General features: G+C 38.8%; 1 protein-coding gene across 2 annotated transcripts in view; it reads left to right on the forward strand.

Annotated features, from left to right (window-relative positions):
• The window catches only part of LOC138743479 (ran-binding protein 17-like), a 726,783-nt gene that overhangs the window by 562,974 nt on the left and 143,322 nt on the right, over nt 1-20,487 (forward strand). For both annotated transcript variants that reach the window (XM_069898924.1, XM_069898925.1), the window contains 2 exons: nt 808-890; nt 15,402-15,616. In XM_069898924.1, the coding sequence (XP_069755025.1) occupies nt 808-890; nt 15,402-15,616 (298 nt within the window). The remainder of the gene's footprint in view (nt 1-807; nt 891-15,401; nt 15,617-20,487) is intronic.

The raw sequence follows: 20,487 nt of genomic DNA on the forward strand, positions 1-20,487 counted from the left end.
AAATCGTCCGCAGGTGTAAATGAACAGTGGTACAGAAAAGCTAAAGTGAGCTAATTGGTCTCACCACATTAAAGGAGTCTATTGTGAGCATAACTGATCACGGAAATACCTGTCAGTCATCTGGCTGTGTCATTGACTTTTACTTTATACACTGGAAAATAGCATAGAGCAAAGAATGAGGGTAGAATGTGGGTCCCTGATATTATTGCAACAGCTGCCTCTTAAGAGAACTTTGTTTATCATTTAAAGTGCATTGCAACAGGCCTCCCCACTGAGGAAATGAGGGACCAAAATTTTCTGTAAAGCCTAAGAGCTGTAAAATCCAAGCATATAATCATGCCTAAACTGATCTAATGATTAGCAAAAACAACATTGGAGGTAACTCAGTAACTTGAGGAAATGAAATTTTCCACACTTGATAGTTTTACGATACAGGCCACTGATAAACAGTGGTGGTTAGCATTGGGTCAGCTCTCTCGGTCCATGCAGGTTAACCATTGTAGCAACATTTTGCTCTATTCTGCCAGATTAAAAGACTCAAAGCAGCAGTGTTCCAGCTAAAGATTTGCTGCATGTAGAAAGGATGTGTGAGCATTATTTCAGTGGTTTCTGCAGAATGCAGTTCAGGAAGTACTTGGGATTCAAGTATAAAGAAAGTGTCTGTATTAAGGATGGTCCTACACTTGGCAGACTTAAAATAATTGTTCTTCAAAATGTTCTGAAATGGTGATGATCTCTCAAGTGACATTTCTCCTTACTTAAAAAAACTCAACTGTGGCAACTGATTGTGCTGTTTATGTATCTTAGGTCACAGAGACTGAATTTTGAAGTATCATCACCAAATGGAATTCTTCTATTCAGAGAAGCCAGCAAAATGATTTCCACTTATGGTATGAACTTGAGCGCGTGAGCGACACCTCACTTGATGAAGTGATTTTAATAAATTCAATTTGATGAAGATTAATTTCTCAAGTCAAAAAATTGTTTCAATGAAGCATAAGAAATAAACCTGTGAACAACAAGGATAAGAGCATTGTGGTATAAATTACCAGGAAGCATGAATGAAACTGGCAGTGAGATGTAACCCGATGGCCTATTGCTGATTCAGAATATGACAGTTTTATTGAGTTTAAATGATGCAAAGTTCAATTATCATGGAATTTCAACTTAGTGAAGAAATAATGGACAAACATCATCAAGAGTGAGTAGTTTAAATAGGTAGGGAGTGATGAACGATGAAATCTGGGTGTGGGTGGAAAAGGTAGAGCAGAATGCAGGCAAGGGCCAAGTCCCATTAAAGAGGGGAAAATAAAGAAAAGCCAGTGGGAGGGCTCCCGAGTAGCAGCTGAGTCTGGTGCAGTGGGGCCTGCAACACTCTGACAAGCACCATCCATCTTAATTATGGTGTGCCTGGCTGATAGGTGGCTGGGCTAAAAGTGGCTGAAAGAGAGATGATACATTGCACACGCTATCATGTTTATTGTGTATTAGATCCAATCAGACTTCAAATGGACAGGTACCAAAGAGATTGAATAAGTAAAGATGGAGGTAAATTAATAGAAAGGTTTTAAAGAGTAGTAACAGATTTGTGTTTATTAATGTATAATACACACATTATCTAAAATCATGATAAAAGTGAGATGTTACAATTACAATTTTTGTACATTTTTTTTTAATCATTCTGAAGAAACACTTTTTTGAGTCCCTTGCTAAACCTACAAACTGGGACTCGGGGTCAGAGGAACAAGTGGACTATTAGGATGAGTAATATAGTGACATTTATAAATGTTAATGGCTTAAACACCCCTGTGAAAAGAAAGAGTGTTAACACATATTAAGAACATAGGAGCAGTTTTGGCTTTTTTGCAGGAAACTTATTTAACCGAAAAAGAACATCTGAAGTTAAAAACAGTTTAGGTTGGGTATGTGGCAGCCTCATCATTTAATTCTAAGGCAAGAGGAGTGGAAATGTTAGTGAGAAAAAATCTTTTAATTAAAATACAAAACATAGTAACAGACCCTGCAGTGATACACTGTCAAATATATTCAGAATTGTGGACTCTTCTCAATCCTTATGCACCAAATGTGGGTGATGAAAAATGTGTACTGGAAACTTTTTTTTAATTTAGCAGAGGCTCATGAGAATATTTTGATAGGAGGGGACTTTAATTTTTGTTTAGATCCAATGTTAGATAGAACTACTAGAGGAACATCAAGAGGTAAAGCAGCAAAATCCACATTGGTATGAATGAAAGACTTGAACTTAATAGATGTTTGGAATACATCCTAGAGAAAAATATATATATATTTTTTTAAAATTCAAGTAGACATGACTCTTACTCCAGGAATTTTCTTTTTAAATCTCAACACAAGTGCAAGGTAGGATATTAGACGCAGAATATAAAACAAGAATTTTGCCTGACCATTCACCTTTGTAAATGACTATTATAATTCCATATAAAGAAAAATTGGTTTAGAGATGGAGGTTGCGTTCATCATTATTATTAAAAAGATAAGATTTCTGGTATTTTATTAGAACACAAATACAGTAATTTTGATATAAACTTGAACTTTGTCAGTGATAAATTTGTAATTTGGAATTCTTTGAAGGCATATCTAAGAGACCAAATTATGTTTTACTTCTAAAATTAAAAAGGAATATATGAAAGAGGTAGATAGTTCAGAACAAGAAATAAAGGTTTAAGAAAAAGACCTTTGAAGGAGACGTTCTGAGGAAAGCGTAGACAATTAATCAATAAAAAACAATATAATTCATTAAAAACATAACAAAAGGTGATTACAAGAACTAAGCAGATGTATTACGAGTTAGGTTAAAGATCACATAAAGTATTCACATTGCAAATGAAAATAGAGCAGGTATCAAGAACAATTAATGTAATTTAAAATGATTCAAATGTTAATTATAAACCTCAAGAAATAAATGAATAATTTAAGAAATTTAATTCTAAAAATTATATAGGTCAGTATCTTTAAAAGATGAGAATAAAATAGTTATCTATCTTAGATATATTTATCTACATTGAGCATGGTAGAACAAGCAGAATTAAATGCTAATATTACAAAACTAGAAGTGAAGGAAGCAATTAGTTCATACAAAGGTAATAAAGCACATGGAGAAGATGGTTTTCCACCTAAATTCTATAAAAAATTCAAAGATTCATTGATCCCTATTTTTATGGAAATGCTTGATCAAGCATTAAGAACCCATACTCTCCCAGAATCATTTTCAACAGCATTAAATTTCTGTGACCTAAAAAAGACTGTGACCCCTTGAAGCCTTCATGCTATAGTCCCATTTCATTATTGAATGCAGATTAAAAAATTCTTGCCAAAATATTGGCAAATAGGATGACTTGTTTTACCAAAATTAATAAATATGGACTAAACAGGTTTTCTTTTAAAAAAACACAATCAGTGGATAATGTGGCTAGACTACTTAGTACAAATTTAGCACAAAAATAGAAATGATTTAAGTGTTGCTTTAGCTTTAGATACAGAAACAGCTTTTGATCATTTAGAATGATTTTTTTTTAATTTAAGGTACTGGACAAATTTGGATTTGTCCATTTTTTTTATAATTTGGATCAAGGCCCAAGGATCCCGTAGCTAAAGTGGTGACTAATGGACAAATATCTACTTAATTTCAACTACAAGCAGACTAGGATGTCCCCCATCTCCAGCCTTATTTATACTAGCTATAGAGCCATGAGTAGAAGTAATTAGGTATGATTTGGAAATTAAGGGATTTTGTGCTCAAGAAGAGCACAAAATTAGTTTATTTGCAGATGATGTTTTAATATACTTGACAGAACCTGAGACTTCCCTGTGGAAATTACACTTTAATTTCAAGGAATATGCAAGATTTCTGGGTACAAAATAAACTGGGATAAAAGTGATTTATACCTCTTACAGAATGAGATTACAGTCATTGTTAAAGAAATACCCAAATTAAATGGCCAAAAGACTGGATTAAATATTTATGGATATGTGTAAATAATAATCTAAAAAATCTATATAAATTTAATTGTTTGTCATTACCCTAAAAAGTTGAATTTTTTTTTAATGGATAATGTTAATAAGATAGGTCAATTGCATAAAGATGAATACATTTCTAAGAATTCAATATCTTTTTCGAACTTTACCAATATTACTGTTAAAAAAGTTTTCAAGAATTAAATAACTATGTAAGGAAATTTATTTGGAATGGTAAAATGTCAAAAGTTTAATGTGGAAATATGAATTGGGAGGCTTACAACTTCCTAACTTTAAGAAATATTATCGTGGCATAAATGAGATTAGTTGCCTCTCTCTTTGAAGAAGCTGGAAAACTCCAAGATTCCCCTGATTCAAAATCAGCTTGTACCTCTTTAAAGGATAATCAATTTTTAATTATCTGTTCTAGTAAGGGTATTAAAAATATCAAAGATTGTATTGAACAAGGTCAACTGATGTCATTTGAACAATTGAGGAATAAATATGGAATACCTGGTAACAATTTATTCATTTATTTTCAGTTGAGAGCATATCTAAGGGAAAAGTTAGGTTTAGAATTGTGGTATTTGTAATGAGTTGGAAACTCTTATTAGAAGAGGAAATACCAAAAAAAATTACTTCTGCAATAGCTATTTTATTGCAAAAAGGGAGTGTGTAAATCTAGACAGAAATGGGAGTTGGATCTGAATATTATAATTGATGAGCAAAGATGGTTAGATCTTTGTCAAGATAGTATGATAAACCCTACTAATGTAAGATATAGATTAGTTCAGCGTGGTGTTTTACATCAGCTATATTTAACCACAAAAATTGAATAGGATGAAATGAGATATATCAGATCAATGTTTTAGGTGCAGTGAAGTGATAGGTACTTTCCTGCATTCAATTTGGTCATGTTCTAAGGTAGAACCATTGAAACTTTTTAGAACAAGTTACAGGTATAGTATTTCCATTAAACCCAGATTTATTTCTACTGGTAAATACAGAAGGAACAGAACCCCAATTAAAATTGTCAATATATCAAACAAACTTTGTTAAAATAGCTTTGGCAGTAGGAAGGAAACATATTGCAGTGACTAGGAAATCAGGCTCAAATTTAGAAATGGGAAGATGGAATACACAAATTCAAAGCTGTATTCCTTTAGAGAAAATGATCAGATAAAATCTGTTGAATCCAGTGTGTTGGGGAACGATGCTCCAGGCAATCCATGATACTATATTGTTTCTTCCTCTCTTCTTTCTATACTATATATAATTTTTTATATGCATATATGCAAAAACATTCTTTATGAGGGGGAGGGGGTGAGAGGTTGTGAGAGGGAGGGAAGGGGTTATAACCATCATGTAACAAACATCTGGCAGCTCACCCTCCATGCTTAGAATCAGGAGAACTTAATCCATCAGAGCCTGGCACCAGGGAGGCAAAAAGACCATCCAAGATACACTCCCACAGAACCTCCTATCTGTCCCCCCTAATTATCAAATCACTTATTACTATTGCACTCCTCTCCTCCCTCCATTTTGAGAAGAGGATCCAATCTCAGTGCCAGAGACATGACAACTACAATAGTATACCTATTATTGGTGAGAACTGCCACAGGAATATTTTGTTCCTTCTACCTCCCCCAACAGTCACCTGTCTCTCAGGGGCAACTGCCTCCCTAAAACTCCTCTCAACTCTGCCTCCCAAATGACCTAAAGTTCATCCAGATGTAGTTCCAGTTCCCTAACTCAGTTTATCAGGAACTGCAGCGAGGTGCACCTCTTGCAATCATCTAACTTCCAACATCCTGCAATCAGAACACTGGACTGCCCCAACTGTTGCCTCCATTACCTAATTCCTCAGTTAATTTACTATCTTAATTAATGAACTTACCACTCTTACCTTACTGGGACCAAACTCCTCCTAGCCACTACTCAACAAAGCCACGAGAGCCAATGTCCCTCTCTGAGCCACTCCATTGCTGGCTGTTTTAACAGCTGTCCTTCTTTTAATATGTCCTTATCTATTATCTCAATTGCTCCCTAATCAATTAACTCAATTGCAGCCTCCTGACTCCAAATCAAAAGGTAAGAGTTCCTTACCTCTTCAAACCTCACTCTCAGCTGTGCTGATATCATGTGCAGTCTGCCATCTCCTTTCCTGACTTTTAATAAATAAATAAAAATGACTACTTACAGCACTCACACGTAGACATCCTGACTCCAACTTAAAAAGAAGCAAAGTAAAAATTCCTTACTTTTTCAAACCTCCATGCACTTGCTCAGTCTGCCCTCTCCTTTTTCAACTTAAAAAAAATAATTAAATAAAAATGGGCTGCTCACAGCACTTGCACACAGACACTCATTGCAGCCTCCTGGCTCCAATTCATATAAACTGGTTGGTATGGCTGCAGCAAGTTAAAATTTCAGTGTACATGTACATTGTACCTCCATGTATGACAATAAACTCATCTCACTTGAATGGTTTCCCTTCCACCAGTCGAGGCATTCTTTAATTTCACTGGCACACAGCAATTGCACCATCCACAAAGTGCTCTGCAGTTATTTGCCCAGGCTACTCTAAAGGCAGTTTCTAAGCCTGCAACAACTTCTACTGGGAAACGCAAGGGCAGCAGCTGCATGATATCACGACAACTTTTCTTACTGGTATTCAGACATCAGCATTCCTTTATTGTTAATGGGATTAAATCCTGCTCAAATTACTGTTACCCATTGCAGATGGCCAACCAGGAATGGGCAATAAATGTTGGCACTCTAATTTCTGACTGGAAGATCATAAATAAGTGGGGTACTGCAGGAATCAGTGCTTGAAACTTTTGTTATTTTGGATATGTATAAATGAGTTTGATGAGAATGTAGCTGGTCTGGTCTGATGCACGTGACATGAAAATTGATGGGAGTTGAAGATGGGAAAAAAAAGTTATCAAAGGATATATGGGATATAGATCAGCTGGAAAGTTGGGCAGATGGAATTTAATTCAGACAAGTGCGAGGTGATGCAATTTGGGAAGTCAAAATCTGATGTAAAGCTCCTGCCATTTTCTATGCAGTATAGGATTTGATGTGCAGAGAGCGTTTGGTGCATGTCCATCACTCTCCGAAGGTGATGACACTGACGGATGAGGTAGTGAAAAAAGGACTAGCTGTGCTTGCCTTCATAAGCCAAGAGATTGGTGTAAGAATGAGGACATCCTATTGAAACTGTAGAATAGATTGGTTCAACTGCAATATATATTGTTATAGTTGGAGAATTCTACATCATGAAAACAAACCCTTCAGCTCAACTTGTTCATGCCATCCAAGCTCATCCCATTTCTTGCATTCAACCCACATCCATCTAAAGTTTTCCTATCAATGTCCTTGTCTTTGAACATCTTCCTCTGACAGCTCATTCCATATACCCCTCCCCACATCCCCCTACTCTTTGTGTGAAGAATGTGCTTCAAAGTTCAAATTTATTGTCCGAGTATCTGCATGGCATCAGAGACAAGCCTGTGATACTTATTTTCTGCCTGGCTTGACAATTTCTATAGCAACACTTCACATGATTCTGCAGGGGTCATCTACAGCATCCAATGCTTCCTTTATGGTCTCCTCTACATTGGAGAGACTGGATGCAGACTGAGGTCATTTCATTTAGCACCCATTTCACCTTCTTGCCCCATTCCCTTGCTAACTTGTCTGTCCATGGTCTCATGCATTGCCACACTGAGACCACCTGAAAATTGGAGAAACACCTCATTCTGTATGGACACCCTCCAGCCAGATGGCATTATCATCAACCTTCAGTTTCTGTTTAAACTACCCCATGCCCTTGTCTCACTCTCTCTTCTCTTCCCTTCTGTCTTCTTTCAGAGCCAAAAACAACTCCCTCCCTTCTCACTTTCCTCTCCTGTCCTCTTGTATCCAATTAACTTTTTGTCTGTTGGTCTGTACTCCTTCCCCTCCAGTCTTCATTTTCCCCAGCCTTTTAATACCTTGAGGAAGGGCTCAGGCTGAAAGCGTCAGTAATACTGTATATCTTTACCTCCAGCATTTCTGTCTTTTCCAACAATCACAGTGTCTGCAGACTTTTGTTTCACTCTTAACAATATCTATGCCAGTAACTAAACTTAAAAAAAACCTGCGCAAATGAGGATGTAAATATACAGTAATTTAAAAAAACTAGTATTTGAGTCCTTAAATTCATCTCTAAATGAGTATAGTTATCCCTATTATTCTAGTCTGATAGTTGAGGGGTAGTAACTATTCTTGAACTTGTGTTACCTGTACCTCTTTCCTGATGGCAGCAGCAAGAACAGTGTATGGTCTGAGTGGTGTAGATCCTTGATAACTGATGTTGCTCTCCGATGGCAATGTTTCATTTAGATATGCTCAATGGAGAGTTTTGTCCTTGATGTACGAGGCTGATCCCAAGATTTTTTTGTTCGGGAGGTATTGGTGCTCCCATACCAAGCCATGATGCAGCCAGTCAGCACACTTTTCACCACACAGCTGTAGAAATTTGCCAAGGTTTGTGATTTCATACTGAACCTCTGCAGTCTATTGAGGAAGTCACTGTCATGCTTTCTTCATAATAGCATTTATATGATGGCTCCAGGACAGGTCCTCCGAGGTAGTGACACCTAGGAATTGGAAGTTGCTGACCCTTTCCACCTGATTTTCCCGCCCCCCCCCCCCGCCCCCCATGATTACTGGATCATATACCTGATTTTTTTTCCTTTGTCTTGTTTACATTGAGTGAGAGGTTGTTGATACACCATTCGCCAGCTTCTCCCTCCTGTGTGCTCATTCATTGCTCCCTTTTATACAGCTTCACTACTGTGATATCATCAGTAAACTTGTATAGTGTTGGAGTTGCTGTTCTCAGTCACAGCTACAGACCCAGTCGAGAAGGGGCTAAGTCCACATCCCTGTGGTGCTCCAGTGCTTATGGAGATTGTGGTGGAAATTATTTTGCCAATCAAAATTGACTGGGGTCTAGAAATGAGGAACTCCAGGATCCAATTGCACAATGGGGTATTGAGGCCCAGGTCTTGGAGTTCACTGATTAGTTTTGAGGAAATGATGATATTGAATGCCAAGCTGTACTCCTTAAAGGCCATGCTGTCCAGATGTTCTAGGACTTCATGAAAAGCCAAAGATATGGCATCTGCCATAGACCTTTAGCTATATCAAGCAGATTGGAATGGATCCAAGTCACTACTTCAGCTTCAGCCTCTCAAAACACTTCATTACTGTGGATGCACGTGCCACTGATTGGTTGTCATTAGGTGTTACCACACTCCTCTTGGGCATCAGTATGGCCTGTTTGAAACAGTTGGATGCCACTCACTGTCAGAGTGAGAGTTTGAAGATATCCATCAATACACTAGCCAGTTGGTACACAGCTAGGTATTTGTCTGGACCAGATGGTTTACTTGGATTCACTCTCCTGAAGGCATCCTTGATTATCAGGTTTTTTTTTAAATCTTACCCCTTTTACCCTAAATTTATGGTGTTGTTTAGATTCCCCTACCCTTTAAAAAAAGCCTATGACTATTTATCTTATCCATGCTTCTTGTGATTTTGTGATAATTTATAAGGTCACCCTTTAGTGAGAACAGTCCAAGCCTACCTAGTCTCTCTTTAATTCAAGCATATCAGTCCTGGTTGTGCACTGTTCTGGTCATTTTATTAGAATCAGAATTTATTGTCAAGAACAAGTCACAAAATTGTTTTGCAGCAGGATCACAGTGCAATCATTCATATAAACCACCTCACAAAAATAAATAAAAATACTGCATGAAAAGTCAAAGTAAGGCACTGTCTTTGGTTCATTGATCATTCCGGAATCTGATGGCAGTGGGGAAGAAACTGCCTTGATCCGCTGAGTGCTCGTCTTTAGGCTCCTGTCCCTTTTTCCAGTGGTAGCAGAGTTAAGAAGGCATGGCCTGGGTGGTGGGGGTCTTTGAGGACTAGGCTGCTTTATTAAGATACCAGATCTTGTAGATGTCCACAATGGAGTGAAGTCTGGTGCCTATTGATGTCGTAGGCCTCGAGTTTTTTCTTGGCCTTGGCACTTCTGTACCAGACAGTAATCCAAACAGCCAGAATGCTCTCTACTGCACCTGTAGAAATTTTTGAGAGTCTTCAGTGACATGCCAAATTTCTTCAAACATCTCAAAGAATAGCAGCTAGCGAGCTTTTTTCATAATTGCATCAACATGGAGAGTCCAGGACAGATCCTAGGAGATGTTAACACCCAGGAATTTGAAGTTCTCTATGCTCTCCACCACTGAGTCTTCATTGAGGACTGGATTGTGTTCTCCTGACTTCCTCCTGAAGTCCACTATCATCTCCTTTGTTTTGCTAACATTGAGTGCAAGGTTGGTGGTGTGGCACCATTCAATGAGCTGACCTATCTCCCTCATTGCCGTTGGATACCACGGTTGTCGACAGAATCACATCGGCAAATTACAAGAAAAATTGTGGTAACAATAGAGACTACAGAAGAGAATCACTACAATGTTACATAGAATGAAAGGTTGTCATTAGAAAAATTTGAATAGGTTGAATTTATTCTCACTAAAATTTAGGAGCCTGAGCAGGGACCTTTTAGAGGTTCATAGAATTAGGAGGGGCACATATAGGATAGATAGACACATGAATATGAAGGGGATGGAGGGATATGTATCAAATGCAAGCAAGAGAATTTTAGTTTGATTTGGACATGTTTGGCACACACTTGAGCTCCTGTATTGTACTATTCGATGTTCATAACTTTTTTGCAGGTCGGGGAAATCTTGAACTAGAAAGCACAGGTTTAAGGTGAGAGGGGAGAAATTTAAAGATCAGAGGGGTATGTTTTTTTTACACAGAGGGTGGTGGGTATATGAAGTGAGGTGCCAGAGGAGATTGCGAGGGTAGATGCAGTGCCAATGTTTAGAATGGATATGGATGAGTACTGGATAGGAAAAATATGGAAGGTTATGGCCTAATACAAACAGAATGCTTTAGAATTGATCGTGGTCAGCACAGACAATGAGAGCAAAGAGGGTAATTTTCGGTGCTGTCTGATTTTATGGTTATGTGCTGAGATTCATGACTGTGGAAGTACTGACATGTTACACTTCTGGGAAACCTAAAAACTAGGATCAGCAATCAATGGTGGCACCCTGGAAGGCACAGATGAGAAGAAGGGCAGAGTGGTTCCCAAGGATTATGGGATATATCCTTGAATTAGCAGAGACCCCTCGCATTTTGTAATGTACATAAATGATTTGGACAAAGATATCTGTGGCAAGGTGAGTAAGTTTACTGATGGTGCAAAAAGATGTGCGACAGTGAAGGTTGCCTGGATAAACAACTGTATCTAGGTCAGATGGAAAGCTAAACAAAAGAATTGCAGAAGCAGTTCAACTTGGAGAAGTGTGAGATGCTATATTAGAGTAAATCAAGCTAGGGCAGGACTTTCTCTGTTAACAGCAGTTCCCTAAAGAGTGTTATGGTGCAGAGGGACCTCAGGATGCAGTTACATTGCACTGAAGTGGCAGCACATGTATACAGTATTGAAGAGAACATTTGGGATGCTTGCCTTCATCAGTCGGGCATAAGTATTGGGACAACATGAAGTTGTATAAAATGTTAGCAAGGCCACACTTGGAATGTTGAATGCTGCTGTGGTTGACTAGCTATAGGAAGAATATTTATAAAGTTGGAAAGGGTACAGAAAAGGTTTACAAAATTGTTGCCAGGATTAGGAAAGTTGAGTTATTGTGAGAGATTTGGAAAGCTAAGTGTTTCCTTAGAATGCTGGAGGTTGAGAGGGGATCTTGGTAAGGTCTATAAAATCATGAGGAACATGGATAAGGTGAATAGTGACGGTCTGTCTCTTTGAGTGAGAGAATCTAAGATGAGAGGACATAACTATAAGGTGAGGTGGGGGGTGGGGAAGGGAGGTGATGAGACAGTTCTCTACTCCGAGGGTAGAGGGCATATGGAACAAGCTGCCAGACAAAGTGGTGGGGGCAGGTATGTTAGCTTCCTTTTAGAAACACTGACCAAGACAACTTCCAGTATTTCTGTGTTTGGTGGTAGCAGGATGGAGCAAGACCAAGGTTCCTGCTGTAGGTCTGAAAAGTTGTGGGGGAGGCAGGGAAGGGAAGGGAAGGGGCAGCACAGAGGCATAACTGGTAGAGCTGCTTCCTCAGAGTCCTGGAGAGTGGGCTTCAATCCTTGCTGTCTGTGTGGAGTCTACACTTCCTGTAACTCCAATGGTTTCTTCCGGGTGCTCTGGTTCCTTCCCATGCCTCAGACATGCGGGTCATGAGGGAGGTTGATGAGTGTGGGTGTTGATTGGGGGGTGGGGGAGGGGGAAAGAAGGGAGAATAAAACTGATTAGCATTGTATTAGTGTAAATGGATGTCTGATGGCTATTGCACACTGATTTAAGAGCTTTTTTTTTCCTGTGCTGTATGACTTCATAGAAGAAATGAGGTTAGGAAGTTGATTTTTGGATAAAGGGTTCCTACACAAGACATGAGGATTGAAGGGAGAGAAACACAAAGATTTGGATGAGTGGTTTGAGAAAGAGAGGAAACTGCAGAGACAATATCATCTTATTAACAAATGTGACTTTGAGCTCTGTACACTTCCTTGCCAGCCTTGAAGGGTTCAGCCTGAAATGTCGACAGTTCTTTTTCTCCCACTGATGCTGCTCAACCTGCTGAATTCCTCCACCAGTTTGGAGTGTGTTGCTCTAGATGCCAAGATCTAAGGTCTCCTGTGTGCCTCCAGCACTTGTATATACTTGATGCAAGAGTAAAGGTGAAAAAGAATAGTTCAAGAAATGTTGAAAAGGACACGAGTTAACTGAATTCTGGACTACCACATAGCCTTGACAGAAGCAGCTGGGATTTGAGCACTGAATTTGGCAGTGAATGAAGATCTTATCCAAATTTCTGATGCTTTGAACAGCGTGTGTAGGACAGCCGTGGTAACTATGGGGACTGTGCAGGTGAGGGTGGGACTAACTATTTTGGTAACCGCAGGTATTTTGTGCAGCATGCAGAAACAAAAGTTTGAACTCTTCATGAAACAATATTGTGTGAGTTTTTTGGTAGAATTAGGAAGGCACTGAAAGAACTAGCCCTGACGTGGAAAAAAAATGCTTATCAGGAGGGTAGTTGCAATCAAGTTTGAGAAAGTCATTAAGACAGATAGTTCACAACATTTAAGAAATATCTGGACCAGCATTTGAATCCAAGTAGAGTTTATTGTCATCTGATTTCCCAAGTACAACCTGATTAAAGTGTTCTCCGGTCCTTGGTGCAAATACAGACACACAACCAGATATAACACACATACAGACAAACCATACATATGCAGGACATTTATTCATATTTACAAATAAAGATTGCTTCACGAATATGAGAGTCTCGGATGATTAGTGAGCAGTTCATGTGAATTGTCATAGAAAAGAAAGCATATGGGATTAGTATAGATGATCACCATTGGACCAAAAGGACTGTTTGTGCTACATGACTAGGACTCAAGCAAGAGATGCAAAATATGGGTTGATCTGGCTAAAAGATACTGCCAGTCATGGATGAGTGAAAAATGTAGGGAGAATATAGACAAGGCCAAGGTTAGGGATATTAGAAGTTGGGAGATTGAAAGAAAATTTAAATTAAAGGGAAGCAGATGGAGTTTCAAATATTTGGGCCAATTCAGGACACAGGCAATTTAATTTTGAAGAGTTAAAGTTCTGAGGATGGGAACTGCCAAGCATAGGAATAATCAGATCTGGAAATGAAGTTTGAATAAAAGATGGACTTGTCAGGGACAAGGTTGAGGCAATTTGTCAAGCTGGATGCTCTTTGTAATAAAGAAAATTCCACCTGGGGCAAGATTGGAGTCGATGCTAAAGGTACAGAAATAATGCTGGGATCAGGGAGTCATTCAGCACACAGCAAACACTTGAGCCCATCAAAAGCAAACCCTTGAGCCTGTCAAAAGCAAACCCTTGAGCCCATCAAAAGCAAACCCTTGAGCCCATCAAAAGCAAACCCTTGAGCCCATCAAAAGCAAACCCTGAGGAATAAGAGGAATCAGTGTGGAGAGCTAAGTCTTTTCTTTGGCTTGGCTTCATGGACGAAGATTTAGGGAGGGGTAATGTCCATGTCAGCTGCAGGCTCATTTGTGGCTGACAAGTCCGATGCGGGACAGGCAGACATGGTTGCAGCGGTTGCAAGGGTGTTGGGTTTTTCCTCCTTTGTCTTTTGTCAGTGAGGTGGGCTCTGCGGTCTTCTTCAAAGGAGGTTGCTGCCCGCCGAACTGTGAGGCGCCAAGATGCACGGTTTGAGGCGATATCAGCCAAGAGATTTCTTTAGGCAGTCCTTGTACCTCTTCTTTGGTGCACCTCTGTCACAGTGGCCAGTGGAGAGCTCGCCATATAACACGATCTTGGGAAGGCGATGGTCCTCCATTCTGGAGACGTGACCTACCCAGCGCAGTTGGATCTTCAGCAGCGTGGATTCGATGCTGTCGGCCTCTGCCATCTCGAGTATTTTGATGTTAGGGATGAAGTCGGTCCAATGAATGTTGAGGATGGAGCGGAGACAACGCTGGTGGAAGCGTTCTAGGAGCCGTAGGTGATGCCGGTAGAGGACCCATGATTCGGAGCCGAACAGAAGTGTGGGTATGACAACGGCTCTGTATACGCTAATCTTTGTGAGGTTTTTCAGTTGGTTGTTTTTCCAGACTCTTTTGTGTAGGTGCTATTTGCCTTGGCGAGTCTGTTCACATCTATTGTGCTTTTTCCAACAAATTGTCTGTTTAAATAACAAAAGACTTTTTTCTGTTAAGTGGTATTTAAAGTTGGTGGATGTGCCAATGGCAACAATAGGTATCTGAAATCAAGAAAGAGTGACCCTTAATGATACTTTTGCTGATGGGTATGGACACTTGTTAACAGTGTGTGTTGGTAGAATGCTTGGGCTAATTACTATGCCTGTTTAGCGACTTCTTGCTGATCTTATGAACATTGAGTAAGTAGTTAATTTCTTGTCAAGTTTTGATAACGCCTTGCATATGCTTAAGAACTGCATGCCCTTTCAATAGGGTTTATGCTTCCTGTATTTTTGCATAGTAAATTGTGCATTTATTATTGCAAATATAATGAATGTGTGCTGATTGTTTAGCCTTGTTTTTAAAAATCTGTATGGAGAATTTATTAAGAGACTGGTTTCGTGTATCTAATATGCAGATGGTGGTGTGATCCATTACAGTACTTTGTAGCCACAAGGGTTAATAAGATGAGAAGTAGTTTAAGCTGAGGTATTGTTGACATTGTCTACTTTTATACTAACAAATTCTCTTTTTTTTAATCCCCTCTGGCACAGGTAATCAGATCCTATCCCTCAGGAACATCCTCAAGGATCAGGTTTATCCACTGAAACTCAAGGGCATCTCCATATGCTTTTCTGTATTGAAGGCAGCTTTGTGTGGGAATTATGTCAGCTTTGGTGTTTTCCAATTATATGGGGATAGCCACTTCGACAATGCATTGAAGGCCTTCCTAAAAATGCTGCTGTCAGTTTGTCACAGTGACCTGCTGGTAAGTGAACAAGTGAATTTGCAAACCTTTTTACTTTGTGGGTTACAATGACTAGGGAGGAATCCTGCCACTGTTCCCATCTTATTTTTCTTTCTAAGTTTGTAACTGCACAGGTTCAGGAGACTGTCTACCCACCTAATGTAGGCTTCTGATGTCAAAAGAGGATATAAAAATTAGATTTCAGTTTTGTCAGTGTACTTACATAACATCACATGCCACCTTAATTCTTTTTTTCTATGGACAAGGCAGAATTACTACTTATTGGTAGTGCAAAAAAAAGTTGTTGAGGATTGATGGTGAGGTAGCAGCTGTTCCTGAACCTGGTGATGTGAGTCTTGTGGCACCTATAGTTCTTTCCTGATGGTAGCAGTGAGAACAGAGCATGTGCTAAGTGATGTGGATTGTTGATTGCTGCTCCTCTCTGATGGCAGAGTTCCCTGTAGATGTTCTTGATGGTGGAGAGGGTTTTGCCAGTTTTATCCTGGGATGTGTCCACTATCTTTTGCAGGGCATTTTGCTCAAGGGTAAAGTTATCCCCATACACACTTTCCACTTCACATCTGTAGAAATTTGCCAGGGTTCCTGGTGTCATACCCAACCTCTGCAAACTCTTGAGGAAGTAGTGGTGCTGATGTGTTTTCTTCAAGGCCTTTCGTATGTTCAGTCCAGGAAAAATCCTCTGAGCTAGTGACTCCCAAGAACCTAAATTTGCTCACCCTCTCAATCTCTGATTTCACACCCCCCCCCCCTCCCCCAGTGATCATTGGATTGTGTACCTCTGGCTTTTCCTTCTGAAGTCAACAATCATCTCATTAGTTTTGGTGACTTTGAGTGCAGGGTTGTTATTGATGCACCATTCAGCCAAATTTTCAATCTCCCTACTTATCACCTACGAAGAGAGACTCCATTGTCTGGGATTATATTCTAATTCAGAAGAATGAGAAGAGATCTTTAGAAACATAAAATTTTGAAAGGGATAGGTAAGATGGAGGCAAAAGAGTTGTTTTCACTGGTAGGTGAGACTAGAACTAGGGGACACAACCTCAAAATTCAGAGGAGTAGATTTAAGATGGAGATTAGGAAATTTTTTTTTCCCCAGAGAGTAGTGAATCTGTCGAATTCTCAACCCAGGGAAGCAGAACCTTAAATATGTTTATAGATTTTTTACATTCCAAAAATGAATTAAGGGATATGGGGGGAAAAAGTAGGTGGAGTTGAGTCAATGATCTGATCAGCCATGATCTTATTGAATGGTAGAGCAGGCTCAACAGTCCAGATAACCTACTCCTTCTCCTATTTCTTATGTTCTTGTGTTTATACAAACCACTATAGTGGTATCGTTGGATCCTTAGTTCAAAGAAATGTTTGTTGTAGGTTGCTGTGGTGGCGTGTTCCTACCTATTATCCATAGAATAAAATGCCTTGGTGTCATTGGTATAAATTGTTAATATGTGCATTTATATATTGGCTGATCAGGATGTCCAAATTACTCAGTGTCGTTCTGGAAATGTTGTCGATTTTCAATTTTGAAATGTTTATGAGAAAGGAGAAATTATTTTCTTTACTCAATGAATAACCATGTGACAAAAGGAAAACCTAATAAAGTAATTTGCTCCCTTAAAAGTTTTCACCAAAACAAATTATTGGAACTGTACAAATGAAACTTAGTTTGGAAGTTGATAAATGCTGCACCTACCCAGTGTGCCTTTCATTGGACATGGTGTAAGGGAGCTTTACCTGTGAATCAATCTCATGGAGTGTTTTTCCTGGGAATATCTGCCAAGGTATTGCAATGAGATGTTTACTTTATAAGTCAAACCTCATTGAATTAGTTGCACCCCAAAATATATATTGACATAATTGCATCTAAAATCCAAATGCTTAACCAGTCTTTCCTGTAATTAAACAATGTCACATTTTCTTAAGTGAAAAGGCATCGTCGGTACTCATGCTGGATGAAACCTCTTTACCTTTGATTATGTGACAGCTAATAACCAGGTATAGGAGAAAACACAATGAAATATCAAGAAAAGTTTTCAAAAACTGATTGTTATTGAACCATTAAAAACTTGAGGCAGGGTGTCATTGGTTTACTCAATACTATTATAGAAGCAGCAACATGGGTTTGAACATAACACTGTCTGTAAGGAGTTTGTATGTTTTCCTCAAATCTGCATGGGTTTCCTCCCGGTGCTCCAGTTTCCATCCACGCTTTGAAAAATTTAGGGGGCTGTAGGTTATTTTGGCAGCAATAGGGCTCATGGCCCAGAAGGACCTATTACCATGCTGTATGTCTAAAATAATACTGGGAACAATTAATCATTTTTGGTGAAGCATGTCCTTCTGGACAAAGTTTAGGTGCTTTAAATAATCAAGTCCTTGACACCTATTTTTCATTATTGTCTTAGATTATGATTCATTGAAAACAATGCATGTAGCTTGCCTGCAAACTGTTAACTACTATCTAAGGGGTCCCAATGGAAAAACTTAGCTAATTAATATTACTTTTTCAAAAGAAACTTGCATAATTATTTTTTAAATAAGTCCATTCACTTGGTATGTTAGCTGTGAAACTAACAACATGCACTGTATACATTCCACATTTTATCTCATGATTCCAAGGAAAAGCATGCAGAGGGCTCAGTTAAATTTAAACAAGGATAAGTTTATATGATGGTAACACGGCCAAAACTAATGGTTTCAAGTGAATGCCTCTGCACTCTGACTCAGGAACAAATTACCAGCTTATAGCAATGCACCAGTCTGCATATTTATGACATCTGCACATTACATATGGTCATAGAGTTTTACAGCATAGAAACAGACCCTTTGGCCCAGCTTTTCCATATTGATTTCACAGATCATGCACAAAACATGTAAACTTTGTCTCCACTGCTAGACTTGACAATGTTTCCAGGAGCAGAGCTTAATCATGAAGAGCTGAGGAGCCAGACATGTACCTATTTTGACCTTAATTTTATTATTAAATCAGTTTCAGATCTAATTATCAGAAACTGGCAGAAATAACAAAGCAAAAGCAGATTATCAGGGTGGTCTTTGGGTCTTCTGCCAAGACCTAGTCCACACCCATGGACTGCACCTTGTTGTACAGTGGCTGCAACAGCAAGACTTCAATCCGATTGGATCCATGGACTTTCAGAAGTTTAGAACAGTGTTACATACTTGGCAGCAATTGAAATTTGCCAAGGCAGTGTTATATTTTAAAATATTTTTTATTATTAGTTACTAATAATATAAACACCTTATCTAACTTGTCTTGACATTAACCCCCCCCCCCCCCAATTCATGCACGAATACATTTATATGAGTGTGGTTGTGTTTGTGTGGCAGACCACAAACCATTATAGCTCAGGCATAATTCTGGAAATTCAGTTCAAAGTTCAGTCTCAGAAATCCATTGTGGATACATAGGCTTTAAATTGATGCAAAGAAGTAATCACAGATTAGGTAGCAGAGAGAAGGTGACCGACTGTTGTAAATTAATGAAATCCTTGGCGAGTTGCTTCCAGAGAAATGTCCTTTCAGACAAGTGGTAGTCAAAATTCCCTTTTCTTGGCGTAAGGGACATGAAGCGAGTGACTTTCACAAAGCTTACAGAACCCTTTTGTGGGTCAGTCGAAATGACTGTCACAATGGTCCTGATGCAAATGCAGTATTTCCTCTGCTTCCAGAAATCCAAATATAGGTCAGTTCAAAATGAGCTTTCCTTTGGCCACAATGGGATCTAAAAATTACCATTAAAAAGTGACCTTTGGCCACACGAAGCCACTTCAGCACCGTATTCCTTAGAGCTGTTGCTCATATGCTGCTTCCTTAAAATAGCCCCTGATCAAACAGTGTACTATTTCAATATGTTGTCACATGACTCTGCACCTGTGTTCCAGGGACACTTCCTCTCTCTTCAGAAGTCATGAAAATAAGTGTCCCACCCTGTTAGCCCACAGTCCATCTCCAAAGCTTGCGGGGTTTGCAGCTTGATTTGTTCTTCACACCTATTGTTTGCTTTGAAAGTGCCTTCAAATACTAATACAATATTTGAATAATTAAGGCAACAACAACAAAATGCAGGTCTACTCCAATATTCAGTTGAATGATAGAAAAAATGAACCAATTCAGGACATTGTGAAATAGGTTTATAAATTCTGTAGATCATAGCAGAAAGACTATATTAAATGCATCACTAATTGTGATAATCGGCAAACTACTCCTCATCACTGACATTCAGAAATAAGTACAACCTTGCCTCTCTGCAGTTTCAACAGCTGCAGTACGTGATGGAGAGCCTGCTGGAATCCTGAGCAGGGGAAGGTTTCCTCTGCACTACGGATGGAGTTGCATGTTAGAGGGCAGAAAAAGCCTCACCCACAAAAAAGGTAGAATGAAATACTGCAAGTCAACATGGCCATTGTCCACGACTTAACCACTTAAAATCAGTCAAAAACTGAATGTTCAAGCATGGCAAAACATTTGTATATATTTTTTAAAAATTAAAGACTTTGAAACTACCAAATATTTGGAAAATATATTTTAAAATGGAAAGTTAAAATTCTAAAACTAGCCTTGGTTCTTTGCAACCAAGCCACAAATGCTTCACTTCAACCTGAAGTCTGGCATCTCTAGGTTCAAGAACAGTTTTGTATCAATACATATCAGACTCTTGAGGTTCCTGTACTATCCATAAACTACTCTGGAACCACCATAAGAACTGTCTGCATGACTGAAACATTAATTTTTCTTGCATTAACTGCAACTGTGAATATTTATTTATTCTTTTATATTTATGATGTATTTTTCTGTCTTGCCATATTGGTTATTTACATTTTACTATTGTGGTTGGTGTATTATGTAGC

Source organism: Narcine bancroftii, chromosome 9 (genome assembly GCF_036971445.1).
Source record: "Narcine bancroftii isolate sNarBan1 chromosome 9, sNarBan1.hap1, whole genome shotgun sequence".
NCBI lineage: Eukaryota > Metazoa > Chordata > Chondrichthyes > Torpediniformes > Narcinidae > Narcine > Narcine bancroftii.